Genomic DNA, 16,765 nt, shown 5'->3' with positions numbered 1-16,765 from the left:
TGTCCCATATGGATGCTGTCGCTTAAATTTCCCGGGTTTCATGCTCGCCCGGCTCGGGAGGGAAGCAGCGGATCGGGATCCTTCGCTGTGAGAGAGAGCGCACGCTGGCGCCGTTGTCCTGGCGCGAGGAGTTCCATCGGCCCTTCCCTGCCCAAGAGACTCTCGCCCATGCCACCCGCGAGCTCGGAGGCGGCAGCGGTGGCGGCGGCTGAGGAGGCGGCCTGAGGGAGGAGGAAGAGGAGGGGATGGGGAGGGACGCAGAAGGGCGGCGCTTCAGCGGCCGCCGTGGCGCCGCAACCGCCTCATGCCGGTTTGACAGCATCTGTCAATCCTACCAATGTATGCACCATATTTTTCGCTCCATAAGACGCACCAGACCACAAGACGCACCTAGTTTTTGGAGAAGGAAAACAAGAAAAAAAATATTCTGAATCTCAGAAGCCAGAAGAGCAAGAGGGATCGCTGCGCAGCGAAAGCAGCAATCCCTCTTGCTGTTCTGGCTTCTGGGATAGCTGCGCAGCCTGCATTCGCTCCATAAGATGCACACACATTTCCCCTTACTTTTTAGGAGGGAAAAAGTGAGTCTTATAGAGCAAAAAAATACAGTAACTCTTCACAACGGCAAAATCCCTTATTTGGGCTGCTGATCCCTTATTTTCGAGGCTGCTGGTCCCTTATTTTCAAATCTGCAAGTTGACAGCTATGGGTGGACGGTGGATATACAGTGGTACCTCGGGTTACATACGCTTCAGTTTACAGACTCCGCTAACCCAGAAATAGTACCTCGGGTTCAGAACTTTGCTTCAGGATGAGAACAGAAATCGTGCAGCGGCAGCAGGAGGCCCCATTAGCTAAAGTGGTGCTTCGGGTTAAGAACAGTTTCAGGTTAAGAACAGACCTCCGGAACGAATTAAGTACTTAACCCAAGGTACCACTGTATATATAAAGGGACAAGCTTTTTTTATACTGGGAGTAGATCGCAGACTCATGAGAGTTAGACGCTCCTGCAATAGGGATTGTTGCCATCCGACATTAGCCATTTGCTGAGACGACCCGTTGAAACCCTGGCCGATTGATTTTCCAGTGGGTTTACTCGGAGCGAAATGCACTCCGATGGCATTAACAACAACAACAATAATTTATTATTTATACCCTGCCCATCTGGCTGGGCTTCCCCAGCCACTCTGGGAGGCTTCCAACAAAATATTAAAATGCAGTAATGCGTCAAACGTTAAAAGCTTCCCTAAACAGGGCTGCCTTCAGATGTCTTCTGAAAGTCAGATAGTTGCTTATTTCCTTGACATCTGGTGGGAGGGCGTTCCACAGGGCGGGCGCCACCACCGAGAAGGCCCTCTGCCTGGTTCCCTGTAACTTGGCTTCTCGCAGGGAGGGAACCACCAGAAGGCCTTCGGGAGATGGACCCCGGTGTCCGGGCTGGACGATGGGGGTGGAGACGCTCCTTCAGGGATACTGGGCCGTTTAGGGCTTTCAAGGTCAGCACCAACACTTTGATTTGTGCTCGGAAACGTTCTGTTACAGATGCTTTAGCTGAGATTCCTGCATTTCGGAGGGTTGGACTAGATGAACGCTGGGTGTCCCTTTCCGACTTTATGATTCCACAAGGCTCTGGAGAGCCAGAGATAAATTGGGCTGGGCAGGCGAAATAAGCCTGATGTCGTGCAATCGCTTTCCTGAACTGGCGAGGAATCCTGCGTTGTCCGGAGACCACAGTGTTCACAACCATATGGTCTAGAAAACTGCAAATCCTGGTTGTTGTGTGGTTTTTTTTGTAGCAACAAAACAGCCCAGCCTTCTGTGCTCACATGGAATGGTGGTGTACACATATAGCCTTTTGAACTGCCCCCCACTTTAAAAAATAATCATAATTATTCTGCAAGGTCAATTTGATTTTTGTTTCCTTGATGTGAAACCCGAATTATGCAAAATTGACGACCCTTCGCACGCATTTTATTGGTCTCTTTTCAGAACGGAGGTCCTTTGTTTTATTTTTTTGTGCAAGGGATATTAACGTCGATTCAGGCGTGCGTATAAGCGCGGGGCGAACCGGGAAAAGGAAGATTAACTGGAGGGAAACGCCTAGAAACTCCACCGGCTTCAAGGATGATACCTGTTTTCTAAATACGTCCGTCACAGGGACCAGAAACTTAGATTATTATTTTTTTTAAATATGAAGCCTATGGAATCTGCAGCAGATTTCACACCAAAACTTGGCTTGTGGAAGGTAAAAAAATTAACATTTTTTTAATCTACAGCACTTAACGCGGTTCAGTTCACCTTGGTGCCTTCGATTTTGAAGTCAGGTTGAAAACTTTTTTTCTGCCGCTAGACCTTGACGTTCAGTCGAAACTGCAGCCCTGCAAATTTCTCGATTCACATGTCGACGACAATACTTATCAAAAGCTCGTTTGAAAGCTCAGATTGTCGAATGGAGGGCGAGATCGGTTTGAATGTTTTTAGGAAGATCTAGCTGCCGTCCCTGTCTTTGGGGATTTTTGATTGTGCCGGGATCGCTATAGCCTATTTGCGTAGTGCTTGGGACAGCAGAGGTCTTATATTTTGGGGTGACGGTTGCCTAACCCAATGAGGTCTAGCCACTTGAAAAAGCTTTCAAGATTGCAACTTCTCCTACTCTCCCCCCCCCTTCTCCTCAGAGGCCTTAGGCGCCCATTTCTTGCTGCTACATAACTATTTTTAAGGGACCAAGAATTCTTCCTTTCCTAATAAAAACCAAAACTCCTCTTTTTTTAAAAAAAGAAAGAAATTGAAAATAATTTTGTAAGCCTTTATATAATGCTTAAAGGATCTATTTTTGTTGTGACACTGATGGACCAATATGTTGTTGTTTTAAAAATATGTCCGCACATCTTAAATCTTTTATAAGCATTCCATCAATAGCCTTAATTTCTATGTAGGTAATCTTAGGATGATACGAGTCACTAAATTGTCTGTTTGCTAATGGATGTGAAAAAAGCCCACAGCCGAGGAACCCGTTAGAGTTCCCAAACTTTCCCAAAATTGGGTCTCCAGCTCTCGTTGGACTACAACTCCCATCACCCTGAGTTTCGCCGGATCTGTGGTCATGGATGATGGGAATTGTAGTCTTAAAAAACCAATCCCCAGTTTGGGGAAAGTAGAAAGCTATAGTCCACTAAGATGTTTCCTACTAACTCATACACTTGAGTAGACCTATATGTAAATGTCTCGTCGATTTCTATGGGTCTGCTCTCAGTAGGACTTTGGGGGGATAGTTGCAGACTTCAGAGCTACACAGATCTCTAGAGGACTTTCTCCAAAGACTTAAAATCTACAGAATCTGATCTGTGTCTCTTCAGAGACAAAGTCTGTTTCTGATTCCAAAGTGAGGGGGAACACTAGCCGTCTATGAACAACTCACATTGCCCGTCCACAATCTCCTGCAATCAGTGCTTTTTTAATAATAATACTCAAGAAAATCACAATTTTACCGTTCAAATCGGGGGAAAACAAATAAATGGACAAAAGTACAAAGATTCACAAAATGGGGGGTCTTTTCCAGCTCTGCCATTTTGTGTACCCCCCCCCCAGTAAAAAAAGCGCTGCCTGCAATTCTTATTTTGTCGCAGAAGTCTCTTGGTTTGCGCTCGCTGCAATAACAGGGGCGCTAGTCCTTAGGAATATGATTTCAGCGAAGATGTTGGGGGTTCTTTTTGCTATAAAAAGCCTCTTATTCCAAGCATGGGGAATCTGATGCCCTGGGCTCCCCACTCTCAACATTTGCCACATCGGCTGCCGGGAGTTCTAGTTCACGGCGCCAGGTTCCCGCTGTATTTAAATTTGGGGTTGGCCTTTCCAGATGGTTTCTGGACTTCCAGATTCTCCCTTCCCTGCTTTTTAAACCTTGAGGCCAATGCCATTCTTGTGTGTGTCTTAATTTTTTAAAAAGGCTTATCCACCCCCCCAAAAAATGTGGCTCTTTCTTTATTGCTAAACGTCTTCCCTTTTTTTAAACGGAAACTGGACAGTTTCCCCCCCATAACTGTACGGATAAAAGCCGCCGCAAACTTTACTTTCCTCGGGGGAGAGCGTTTTATCCTGTGAAACGGAAGAGGGACGTAACTGGGACAAAAAAATAAATAAATGTGAAACTGCAATATTTGAATATAAGCAATAAAATGCTTCAAAAGCAGAACAAACCTTGGTGTGCACGTTTTTTTTCAGTTGTGTGTGTCTGTCAAAAGGGTGATGACATTGTGTGTTTATATTAGGGTTGGGTGATACCTGGTTTTCCATTTTTGCAATAGACCATCCGCTAAACATCTGGACACACGGATAGATCAGAAGAGTCTTTACAGTGGCACCTTGGTTCTCAAACTTAATCTGTTCTGGAGATCTGTTCCAAAACCAAAGCGTTCCAAAACCAAGGCGCGCTTTCCCATAGAAAGTAAGGCAAAACGAATCGAGCTGTTCCAGACTTTTAACAACAACCACTAAAACACCAACTGAACAACGAATTTTACTATCTAACCAGACCATTGATCCATAAAGTGAAAGCAATAAACAATACATACACACACACACACACATGCACACAGCCACAGGGATACGCATACTGTATTTCCCCCGATTTGAGCTCTAAAATGGTGATTTTTTATTGAGTCAAAACGAGAGTACCCCTAAACACTTTTTTTTTAGAAAAAAGCACACTCCCTGACCCTCTCTGTGTATTTTATATCACACACACACAGTATGTATGTATGTACGTACACACACACAGTGTGTGTGTTTATATAATACAAACACACTGTGTATATATACTCTGTGTTTATACATATATATATAAGACACACAGAGTGTGTGTGTGTATACACACACACACACAAACACTGGGTTTTTATATCTAAAAATATATAAAATATAAAAATAAACTCGGATCAATAATTGAAGGCACCTGTGTATGACAGCTGTATGACAGATCAATACAAACACTCTCTGTATATACTCTGTGTTTATACATATATATAAGACACACACAGTGTGTGTGTGTGTGTGTGTGTATACACACAAACACTGGGCTTTTATATCTAAAAATATATAAAATATAAAAATAAACTCAGATCAATAATTGAAGGCACCTGCGTATGACACCTGTGTCCTTTTTACAATTTTTTAATGTGCTGCAAGCCGGCCCAGAGTGCCAATAAATCATAAAATCACCATCATCATCACCATCAAAATAGGCTGCTGCGTCACCTTTAAGGATGCTGAGGCTGACGTCACGCGCCCTCCAGTAACCCCTCCGCTTTAAATCGGGGCGGGGCTTCTGCCCACCGGCGTTCCAAATCCGAACGGGGCGTGGCCTGCTTACACAACTCCCTTTGATCCTGTTGCGAACAATGCGGGGGAGAGGCGGCGAGGGGGTCTCCCCTTAAAGGGGCCGCGCCGCAAAAAAAGAGGAGCCGGGCAGGTAAGAAATCAATCAATCAATCAATCAATCAATCAGTTGAAACCCCCTTGAAGGGAGCTGGGTTTAGGGAGGGGGGCGCCGGGGAACGGATGCCTTAGGAAACATTTTCCCGACCTTTTATTATTATTATTATTAATTATTATTTGCTGGATTTTTATACCTGGGGTTCTCAGGGCGTAGAATAAAATCAACAGCGAGATATAAAACCTTTTAAGCCCCCCCCCCCCGGAAACATCCCAAAGGATCCCAACTTTCAGGTCACTCTTTTAAAATATAAATTACAGTATATGCTGTAAAACTCCCTGTCTTTCGAGGTGTGAGTTAATTACCTCCTGACTCTAGGCAAAATGTTATCTGATTTTCAGACCCTGGCACGGCTGGGAGCTTGAGCTGTAGAAAGGTGTAGGAGACGACCAAGCAATTTACAATTTAGGAGCCTGGTATGTGGAAGCGTACAGCTTCTGGGTCATGTAGCCAGCAGGACTAAGCCGCTTCTGGCGAACCAGAGCAGCGCACGGAAACGCCGTTTACCTTTCCACCAGAGTGGTACCTATTGATCTACTTGCACTTTGACGTGCTTTCGAATTGCTAGGTTGGCAGGAGCAGGGACCGAACAACGGGAGCTCACCCCGTGATTGTGGGGATTCGAACCGCCAACCATCTGATCAGCAAGCCCTAGGCTCTGTGGTTTAGACCTAAAGGTAAAGGTAAAGGGACCCCTGACCGTTAGGTCCAGTCGTGGCCGACTCTGGGGTTGCGGCGCTCATCTCACTTTACTGGCCGAGAGAGCCAGCGTACAGCTTTTGGGTCATGTGGCCAGCAGGACTAAGCCGCTTCTGGCGAACCAGAGCAGCGCACGGAAACAGCGTTTACCTTCCCGCTGGAGCGGTACCTATTTATCTACTTGCACTTTGATGTCCTTTCGAACTGCTAGGTTGGCAGGAGCAGGGACCGAGCAACGGGAGCTCACCCCGTCATTGCGGGGATTCGAACCGCCGACCTTCCGATCGGCAAGCCCTAGGCTCTGTGGTTTAACCCACAGCGCCACCCGCGTCCCACTCCCTCAGCCAGTAAAGCGAGATGAGCGCCGCAGCCCCAGAGTTGGTCACGACTGGACCTAATGGTCAGGGGTCCCTTTGCCTTTACCTGATGTGGAAGCGAGGCCTGGGAACCGGGGGGGGGGGGGAGAGAGAGCCTTTGGATCTGAAGGTCTCTGAGCCTAAACAAAGTTCAGCTGTGCTGGCTTCCTGTCAATCGGGAGATATATTCTCACCATGCAGCCATTGGTAAATTGGTAATTAATCTAAAGAGATGATTGGTCCCTAGCCTGTTCTCCAGGTGGGTTTGCAAGGATAAAGGACTTGGGAGTCTAGATACAAATTGCAGAGTATCTTGCCCTGGTGCTTTTGAGCAGTGAAAGGACTCTTGACTGCTCGCTGTGTTTTGAACTATTGTTGCTGTGAGTATAACTTTAGCTAGTTACATTTTACAACGTTTTATTTTCTGTTTGTAACCTTCTAAGAAACGTGCAACTTTGTGAGTGGCTTGTTGAATAAACTTGGAAAAGGACTTTTTGTGTTTTGTACTGTGATAGGAGTTTTGAGGTCTTAGATGTAGGTATGATTTATCTGGGGGTGGTGGTCTTAGGTTACACCCCTTCTGTGATGTATGTATGATGTTTCTGGGGGTGGTCTTGATCTAAAGGTAAAGGGACCCCCTTTAGGTCCAGTTGCGGCCGACTCTGGGGTTGCGGCGCTCATCTCGCTTTACTGGCCGAGGGAGCCGGCGTACAGCTTCCGGGTCATGTGGCCAGCAGGACTAAGCCACTTCTGGTGAACCAGAGCAGCGCACGGAAACGCTGTTTACCTTCCCGCCAGAGTGGTACCTATTTATCTACTTGCACTTTGAGGTGCTTTTGAACTGCTAGGTGGGCAGGAGCAGGGACCGAGCAACGGGAGCTCACCCTGTCATTGCGGGGATTCGAACCGCCGACCTTCTGATCGGCAAGTCCTAGGCTCTGTGGTTCAGAATATTTTTTTTTCTTGTTTTCCTCCTCCTAAAACTAGGTGCGTCTTGTGGTCTGGTGCGTCTTATAGAGCAAAAAAATACGGTATATTGGGAAGCTGTTCCTCTGGACACCTGTTTGACATAGATATGGCATTTCAGATACCCGGGTTTCAAAACAGTCCAGATCGTTAAGGTTTCTTGGAATTCCTGGTCTTGGGCTGATGGTGGAATTATTGATGGCTTCCCGGCAAAAGTTTCTGAAGCCATGCATTAAGTGTGCATTAACCGTTTTTTAAAAACCATCTTCAAAGCTCCAAGTCCCAAAACTCCATAGCACATAGGATAGTAAAGGGCCGAGTCCAAAAAACCCTCCCTTAAAAGTTCCCGGTTATAAATGTTATTGTTATTACTACAGTGGTACCTTGGATCTCAAACCTAATCCATTCCAGAAGTCCGTTCCAAAACCAAGGTGCGCTGCTTTCCCGTAGAAAGTAATGTAAAACGGATTAATCCGTTCCAGACTTTTAAAAACGACCCCTCAAACAGCAATCAAACGTGGATTTTACTATCTAACCAGACCATTGATCCATAAAACGAAAGCAATAATCAATGTACCACAGTCACGCAATCGATCCATTAGTAGCTGAACTGGGTTCTGCAGAGCCACAAAAACAAACTGAAAAAGAGTTGCAAAAACGCAAAATAAATAGCAAAAACAGACAGACCTCAGGGTAACACTCAAAACGGAGCATGTTCAGCTTCTGAAAAAAGTTTGCAAACCGGAACACTTACTTCTGGGTTTGCAGCGTTTGGGTTCCAAGTTTTTTGAGTACCGAGGCGTTTGAGAACCAAGGTACCACTGTATTATAAAGTCCAGTTTATAACTACATTATATACCAGGGATCAGCAAACTTTTTCAGCAGGGGGCCGGTCCAATGTCCCTCAGACCTTGTGGGGGGCCGGACTATATATATTTTTTTTTGGGGGGGGGGAATGAACGAATTCCTATGCCCCACAAATAACCCAGAGGTGCATTTTAAATCAAAGGGCACATTCTACTCATGTAAAAACACGCTGATTCCTGGACCGTCCGCGGGCTGGATTGAGAAGGCGACCGGGCCGGATTCGGTTGCCTACCCGTGTTATATACCTAAATTCTGCTAGGGTTTTCACTTGTTTGCCGTTGTTCTCCAAATAAGGGGCGCGTCTAGCCTTCCTTATGGGGCCTATGGAACTCCTGGCCACTGAGTTGGGGCCATTGGGGATACCCGGCCCCGTCGGGCTCTGAATTCTCGAATCATAGAATCCTAGAGTTGGAAGAGACCCCAAGGGCCATCGAGTCCAACCCCCTGCCAAGCAAGAAACACCATCAGAGCACTCCTGACATATGGTTGTCAAGCCTCTGCTTAAAGACCTCCAAAGTAGGAGACTCCACCACACTCCTTGGCCTCAAATTCCACTGTCGAACAGCTCTGACTGTCAGGAAGTTCTTCCTAATGTTTAGGTGGAATCTTCTTTCTTGTAGTTTGGATCCATTGCTCCGTGTCCGCTTCGCTGGAGCAGCAGAAAACAACCTTTCTCCCTCCTCTATGTCACATCCTTTTATGTATTTGAACATGGCTATCATATCACCCCTTAACCTCCTCTTCTCCAGGCTAAACATGCCCAGCTCCCTTAGCCGTTCCTCGTAAGGCATCGTTTCCAGGCCTTTGACCATTTTGGTTGCCCTCCTCTGGACACGTTCCAGTTTGTCAGTGTCCTTCTTGAACTGGGGTGCCCAGAACTGGACACAGTACTCCAGGTGAGGTCTGACCAGAGCAGAATACAGTGGCACTATTACCACTGTAACCTCCAGGCCCCGAGATGTGGGGCAGTTCCCTCTGCGAAATTTCCCCCCCCCTCCGGAGGAGATCAGCCTTTTGTAAGGAGATTAGCCCAGGGAGAAGGAATTCAACCTTTGCCTCCGGCTCTTTCCAAAACCCTTTATCCATGTGGGCAAGAGGGATCGCCCGATTAGGGTTGCGGGGGCACAAAAGGGACACTGCTTCCTCGCTACGTGGGCAAGAGGGTCTCTCCTTGCTCCTTGCTAGGAAGAGGGTTTTTAAAATTAAATCAAATTCTCAATTAAAAAGGGGGAGGCTGTCGTGCTTCTGTGAGATGCAGGTGGTTAACTGGTCCCCACTGGGGCCGGTGGACTGGGAGCCCAGTTGGTAGGCGTTGCCGGCGAGAGGCGGAACCAACTCGTTGTGGTTCGCCTCATCCTCCCTCTCGAATTCTGCAAGGTCGAAGGAGCTGGCAGGCAGAGAGAGAGAGACACAGGCTGCTTGTAGGGAGGTGAGGTCAGTGGGACAGATTCGGTCAGTATAAATACCCCCCCTCGGGCTGAAAGTTCCAGAAACGGCAAGCACCGCCGAACATTTCCATGCCAACTTAATAAGGTAAGCGCAGGGTTCTGGTTTTTGGGGGAAAGAAAAAGAGAGCGTCGCTCAGTGGGTAGAGCAACTGCTTTGCACGCAGCACGTCCCGGGTTGGGTCCTTGTGTATTCCTGCCTTTTGGGGGGGTTGGGCTAGATGACCCCGCAAGGTCCCTTCCGACTTTACGATTCTAGGTTGCTGAGGTCTGAAGCCCCGGGGAGCTGCTGCCAGCCAGTGCAGGTTTCTCAATTCCTCTGTAGTCGGAGGAAATGAAAATAACGGCAGCTCTCAGCATCTAACATCCCTGAGCTTGTCACTTTTGGCTTCCTCCATTTCTTCCCCCTTGATTTGCCTGGAGGTGATGGGAGCAGTGGCCATGATCTTCGTTTTTTTAATGTTGAGCTTCATACCATATTTTGCGCTCTCCTCTTTCACCCTCAATAAAAGGTTCTTTAATTCCTCCTCACTTTCTGCCATCAAGGTCATGTCATCTGTATATCTGAGGCTGTTGATATTTCTTCCAGCAATCCGGGTTGGGATTCTAGGAAATGAATAAGCCGGCTGCCGAATCGAAGGCAAAAATCTCCGGAGGAAAAAATCTGAGCACTCCGTCCGTTCCTAGGGACTAGAAACTTGGAACGACGGAGTCTGGTCAAATGAGATGACTGGTGTTTGCAGCCGGGGTGTGTGTGCAAAGTTTGCTGGAGATGGTAAGGTCTAAATCCTCTTAACTTTGCCTGGCAGATCTGTTTCCCTGGCGACAGTGGTTTAATTGATATTTTGCCCGGGAGGATAATCACCTGGCAAGCTTGCCTGCTTCTTAAGGGGCCCGGATAAATTTCTCTCTGCGGAGCTGGGGGGTGGGACGAACAAAATGATTTGTGGCTCCCAAGGGTGCTAGTTGACAAGGCCCCTGCACTCTGATTCTCCCCATCCGCGAGAGAGACGCATAATTGGCGCACAATTGCCATGATGCCATAACCGCCTCCGGCGTTGTGGGTGCACAGGTGTTTTCCGGCGTGATACAATATCTCTTTGCAAGGCTTTCCTGTTCGTCGAGAGCGGACCCTTCATTTTTCCCTCCCCGCATTCTGAAATAAATTTATCTACAGTGGCGCCTTGGTTCTCAAACTTAATCATAGAATCATAGAATCCTAGAGTTGGAAGAGACCACAAGGGCCATCGAGTCCAACCCCCTGCCAAGCAGGAAACACCATCAGAGCACTCCTGACATATGGTTGTCAAGCCTCTGCTTAAAGACCTCCAAAGTAGGAGACTCCACCACACTCCTTGGCAGCAAATTCCACTGTCGAACAGCTCTTACTGTCAGGAAGTTCTTCCTAATGTTTAGGTGGAATCTTCTTTCTTGTAGTTTGGATCCATTGCTCCGTGTCCGCTTCTCTGGAGCAGCAGAAAACAACCTTTCTCCCTCCTCTATGTGACATCCTTTTATATATTTGAACATGGCTATCATATCACCCCTTAACCTCCTCTTCTCCAGGCTAAACATGCCCAGCTCCCTTAGCCGTTCCTCATAAGGCATCGTTTCCAGGCCTTTGACCATTTTGGTTGCCCTCCTCTGGACACTTTCCAGTTGGTCAGTGTCCTTCTGACCAGAGCAGAATACAGTGGCACTATTACTTCCCTTGATCTAGATGCTATACTCCTATTGATGCGGCCCAGAATTGCATTGGCTTTTTTAGCTGCCGCGTCACACTGTTGGCTCATGTCAAGTTTGTGGTCAACCAAGACTCCTAGATCCTTTTCACATGTACTGCTCTCAAGCCAGGTGTCACCCATCTTGTAATCCCTTCCGGAAATTCCGTTCCAAAACCAAAGTGTTCCAAAACCAAGGCACGCTGCTTTCCCCATAGAGAGTCACGCAAAACGAATTAATCCGTTCCGGGCTTTTAAAAACAACCCCTAAAACTGCAACGTAACATGGATTTTGCTATCTAACAAGACCATTGGTCTGTAAAATGAAAGCAATAATCAATGTGCTGCGGTCGCACAATTGATCCGTCAGTAGCTGGACTGGGATCCGCACATTCATGAGAACAAAACGGAAAAGAGCCGCAAAAACAGAAATGCAAAGAAAAAATAGCAACCCCCCCCCCAGACCTCAGGGGTAACACTCAGATCAGAAGGCCTGCTAGCCTGCTCCCTAAAATATCACTGCTTTGCTCCTTTCTATATATCAAAAACGAAGATCATGGCCACTGGTCCCATCACCTCCTGGCAAACAGAAGGGGAAGAAATGGAGGCAGTGAGAGATTTCACTTTCTTGGGCTCCATGATTACTGCAGATGGTGACAGCAGCCACGAAATTAAGAGACGCCTGCTTCTTGGGAGAAAAGCGATGACAAACCTAGACAGCATCTTAAAAAGCAGAGACATCACCATGCCAACAAAGGTCCGTATGGTTCAAGCTCTGGTTTTCCCAGCAGTGATGTATGGAAGTGAGAGCTGGACCATCAAGAAGGCTGATGGCCGAAGAATAGATGCTTTTGAATTCTGGTGCTGGAGGAGACTCTTGAGAGTCCCATGGACTGCAAGAAGATCAAACCTGTCCATTCTGAAGGAAATCAGCCCTGAGTGCTCACTGGAAGGACAGATCCTGAAGCTGAGGCTCCAAGACTTTGGCCACCTCAGGAGAAGAGAAGACTCCCTGGAAAAGACCCTGATGTTGGGAAAGATGGAGGGCACAAGGAGAAGGGGAAAACAGAGGGCGAGATGGCTGGACAGTGTTCTTGAAGCTACCAGCATGAGTTTGACCAAACTGTGGGAGGCAGTGGAAGACAGGAGGGCCTGGCGTGCTCTGGTCCAGGGGGTCACAAAGAGACGGACATGACTAAACAATAACAATAATATATAGGGTGCCTACATTCTGCTCTTTATAATTATTAGTAGTTTGCATCATATACTTACACCTCTTATTATTTCACGTTATAGCAAGTTTCTAGAGACCAGATGAGTCTTTGCAAACTCTGTTTCTAAAGGGACGTTTGTCGTTGCCAAATGCGTTTGCGTTATTCAGTTTGTTATGGATAAAAAAATCATTTTAAGTTAGAGCTTAATAATTATTTCACTGTTAATATGCTTCTTAATTGTATTTCACTATTAATATACTTCTTCTTAATTGTATTTCACTATTAATATACTTAATTGTATTTCACTATTAATATACTTCTTCTTAATTGTATTTCACTGTTGATATACTTCTTGATTGTATTTCAGCTCAACAAAGACTTTGATAAAATGCATTTTTTGCAATGTGCCAATGGCTTTAGATGCCTATGAGGTCCATCAATGACCATATAGCGTAAATTCAACACAAAACAACAGCGGCAATTTGTTATTGGCAAAGGACAGCTGGACATAGAAAGGGCCCCATTACCTTCAGTGGCTGAGGGCCGCATAAAACCTAAATCCGGCCCTGGTTGGGGGAATCGCTTCGCGGAATTGTAGAATCGGAAAGGACCGCAAAGGTCGGCTATAATTTTTAATATTTATTGTCGTTGTTGTTCGTTAATGGCACGCTGATTTCTTTTTCAAGGTCTCCTGCGTTAAGATCGCCCCAAGGCGCCACCTGCGATAGAGTATGTTTGGGGACCACAGACCTCTCGGCGCATGATGGGGTTCGGCATCCAACTGGCGCTGTTACTCTGGAAGAATTTCACCTACCGGCGCAGGCAGACGGTGAGTCGTAGCGCCACGGCTAGAGGAATTTGGGTTGCCTGTGTTTTCGGGCGCTTTGAGTTCTGCTTTCATATTTTGCTGTTGAAAAGGCCGTGGCACGAAAGGAAAAAGGACTGCAGAGGGATGAGGAAAAATATGGACGCAATTGTTTATATATTTTTTGGCAGATATAAGATCCTGATTCCTGCCCTTTTTGTCTCCCCAGTTGCAACTGGTCATTGAGGTCCTCTGGCCCCTGTTCTTGTTTTTCATCCTCATCTCCGTGAGACAATCCCACCCGCCGTTCGAGCAACATGAATGTAAGTGTGAAAGGAGCGCCCCCTTCTGGACGAAACACTTCTAGCCCTTTGCAGCCGGAGGTCTTTCCTTATGGAAAACCTTGGTGAAAGTAGAAGGGAGCCTTTTTGCATTCCGAACGAGCCGGGGATGGCGAGAGTCGTGGTTCCGTGATAAGACACAGAAAACAGAAATCGGACACCTGTTCTAGACTGTTGCTTCGTTTTTTTAAGAAAAATTAAAACCTGTTAATTAACAGTTGCAGGCAAAAAATAGTATACTGAAGTATGGTGTTAGCTTCTCATTGGTTCATCTAAGATGCCCTAAGCCTAGAACGCAGGGTGTCCCCCCAAAAAATTATCCCCAGTAAGGAGTCTCTATGGTATATTGTATTTCAAAATGGGGTTTCAGGGTTTTTAGGGGTTTTTGAATGTATTATGTAGTTTTGTGTAGTTTTTCAATTTCATTGTTCTGCAGGGGACAATGACAATAAAGATATCTATCTATCTATCCGCTTGGTTTTTGGGTCTTTCCACGCAGGTCACTTTCCCAACAAGGCTCTGCCATCTGCCGGGACTTTGCCCTGGCTACAGGGCATCGTCTGCAACATCAACAACCCATGCTTCCGAAATCTGACGGCCGGCGAGACTCCCGGCTTGGTGGATAACTTCAACCGATCCATGTGAGTTTGTGACAGGGCGGATTTAAAAATCGATTACTTTTTAAATGAAAAATGGAGAGAAAAAATCGGATTTTTAAATATTTAAATCAGATTTTTAAATATTTAAATCGGATTTTTAAATATTTAAATAGGATCCCCCCCCATTTAATTAGGATTTTTTTTACCGTTTCAATCAGATTTTTAAAATAAAATGCTTTAGGAGGAAAAATCTTCCTAAAGGTTTTCTATTTAAGTTACATTTATAGTCCAAAAGCTATTCATAAGGAAATAAAGGTTTGTTTTAAGTTTTTAATGTGTTCCAAAACTCAGTCTAGTTGTTTTTTCCATTGTTTAACCACATCAGTTAACAAACATGGATACATATACCGCAATGCTATTGTTTTAGTTAAATCAGTTGTTTAAATTGTTACAAAGGAAACGATTGTTTTTCTCCTTCCGACAAAGCGCGGCGGAAAAGTTGTCCCGATATAAACAGCCAACTTATTAAGCCTCACGGTAATTCCATAATTATCTGTCTGTGCATTTCAAATAGGGTAATCAAATCAGTAATTTTGGATAAAAATGTAAAAAAATACTCTGAAAATTGATTATTCCGAAAAGGAATCCTTCATCTAGTTGTAAATATTAAGGTGATACCAGCGAGAATGAGTATTTCTGTAAAAAGAAAATAAAAAATTAAATCAAGTCTTACGTACTAGTGATTTAAATCAAAACCACCCTGGTTTATGGTGCCCGTAAGAGTTGTAAGGTTGGAAAAAGGACCCGCCAGAGGTTCTCTACTCTAACCCTCTGCAATTTTCAGCATGTGTTTTCATCTCTGTTTTACATGCATTATCATGTAACAGACTGAAGTTGAATCCTGACAAGACAGAAGGACTGTTTTTTGGGGGGCAGGGGGGCAGGTGTGGGGGACTCCCTGGTCCTGAATGGGGTAACTGTGCCCCCGAAGGACCAGGTGTGCAGCCCGGGGGGAATTTGGGGCTCACAGCTGTCCATGGAGGCGCAGGTCAATTCTGTGTCCAGGGCAGCTCCATCTGGGACGCAGGATGAGACCCTCCCTGCCCACAGACTGTCTGGCCAGAGTGGTGCATGCTCTAGTTATCTCCCACTTGGACTACTGCAATGCGCTCTCCGTGGGGCTACCTTTGAAGGTGACCCGGAAACTACAACTAATCCAGAATGCGGCAGCTAGACTGGAGACTGGAATCGGCCGCCGAAACCATATAACAGACCTACATTGGCTCCCAGGACGTTTCCGAGCACAATTCAAAGGGTTGGTGCTGACCTTGAAAGCCCTAAATAGTCCATTATACCTGAAGGAGCGTCTCCAGCCCCATCGTCCAGCCCGGACACCGGGGTCCATCTCCCGAGAGCCTTCTGGCGGTTCCCTCCCTGCGAGAAGTGAGGTTACAGGGAACCAGGCAGAGGGCCTTCTCGGTGGTGGCACCTTCCCTGTGGAACACCCTCCCACCACATGTCAAGGAAATAAACAACTACCAGACTTTTAGAAGACATCTGAAGGCAGCCCTGTTTAGGGAAGCTTTTAATGTTTAATAGACTATTGTATTTTAATATGTTGGAAGCCGCCCAGAGTGGCTGGGGAAACCCAGCCAGATGGGCGGGGTATAAAGAATAAATTATTATTATATTATTATATCAAAGGAAAGGAAGTAAACCTTCACCGGAATAAAAATAAAGCCTGCTTCCTTCTTCTCTCTCGCCTCCCCAAACAGTATTTCTCGCCTCTTTGCTGATGTCCAGAAAGTCGTCCATCGGATGAACAATCCACAAGCGCAAAGCGGTTTTTCCAGACTCCTGTCCGCCTTGCGTCAGATAAGCGGAAACGTTAGCTCACAAACGGGTAAGGGCTTGTGAGAGCTTGTGATGATTTTGGATGGATGGATAGCGAATTTTTCGCTCCATAAGATGCACCAGACCACGAGACGCACCTAGTTTTTGGAGGAGGAAAACAAGAAAACAAAAAAATATTCTGAATCCCAGAAGCCAGAACAGCAAGAGGGATCGCTGCGCAGCGAAAGCAGCAATCCCTCTTGCTGTTCTGGCTTCTGGGATAGCTGCTCAGCCTGCATTCGCTCCATAAGACGCACACACATTTCCCCTTACTTATAAGGAGGGGAAAAGTGAGTCTTATAGAGCAAAAAATACGGTGGATAGTGTGATGGCCTCGGACTCGGAACCAGAGGAGACTCAGTCCACACCGG

General features: G+C 46.2%; 1 protein-coding gene across 1 annotated transcript in view; it reads left to right on the top strand.

Moving 5' to 3' along the window:
• Positions 1–5,347: 5,347 nt before the first annotated feature.
• LOC308577404 (phospholipid-transporting ATPase ABCA1-like) overlaps positions 5,348–16,765 on the top strand; it is a 76,572-nt gene continuing 65,154 nt past the window's right edge. Inside the window, exons 1-5 of the mRNA XM_081177519.1 lie at positions 5,348–5,464; positions 13,443–13,585; positions 13,791–13,884; positions 14,402–14,543; positions 16,277–16,404. Coding sequence (XP_081033645.1) covers positions 13,517–13,585; positions 13,791–13,884; positions 14,402–14,543; positions 16,277–16,404 — 433 coding nt within the window. The 5' untranslated portion in view covers positions 5,348–5,464; positions 13,443–13,516. The remainder of the gene's footprint in view (positions 5,465–13,442; positions 13,586–13,790; positions 13,885–14,401; positions 14,544–16,276; positions 16,405–16,765) is intronic.

Source organism: Podarcis bocagei, assembly GCF_964188305.1.
Source record: "Podarcis bocagei genome assembly, chromosome: 18".
NCBI lineage: Eukaryota > Metazoa > Chordata > Lepidosauria > Squamata > Lacertidae > Podarcis > Podarcis bocagei.
Note: the sequence above shows the minus strand (reverse complement) of the source record. Positions and strands in the feature narration are given on the sequence as shown.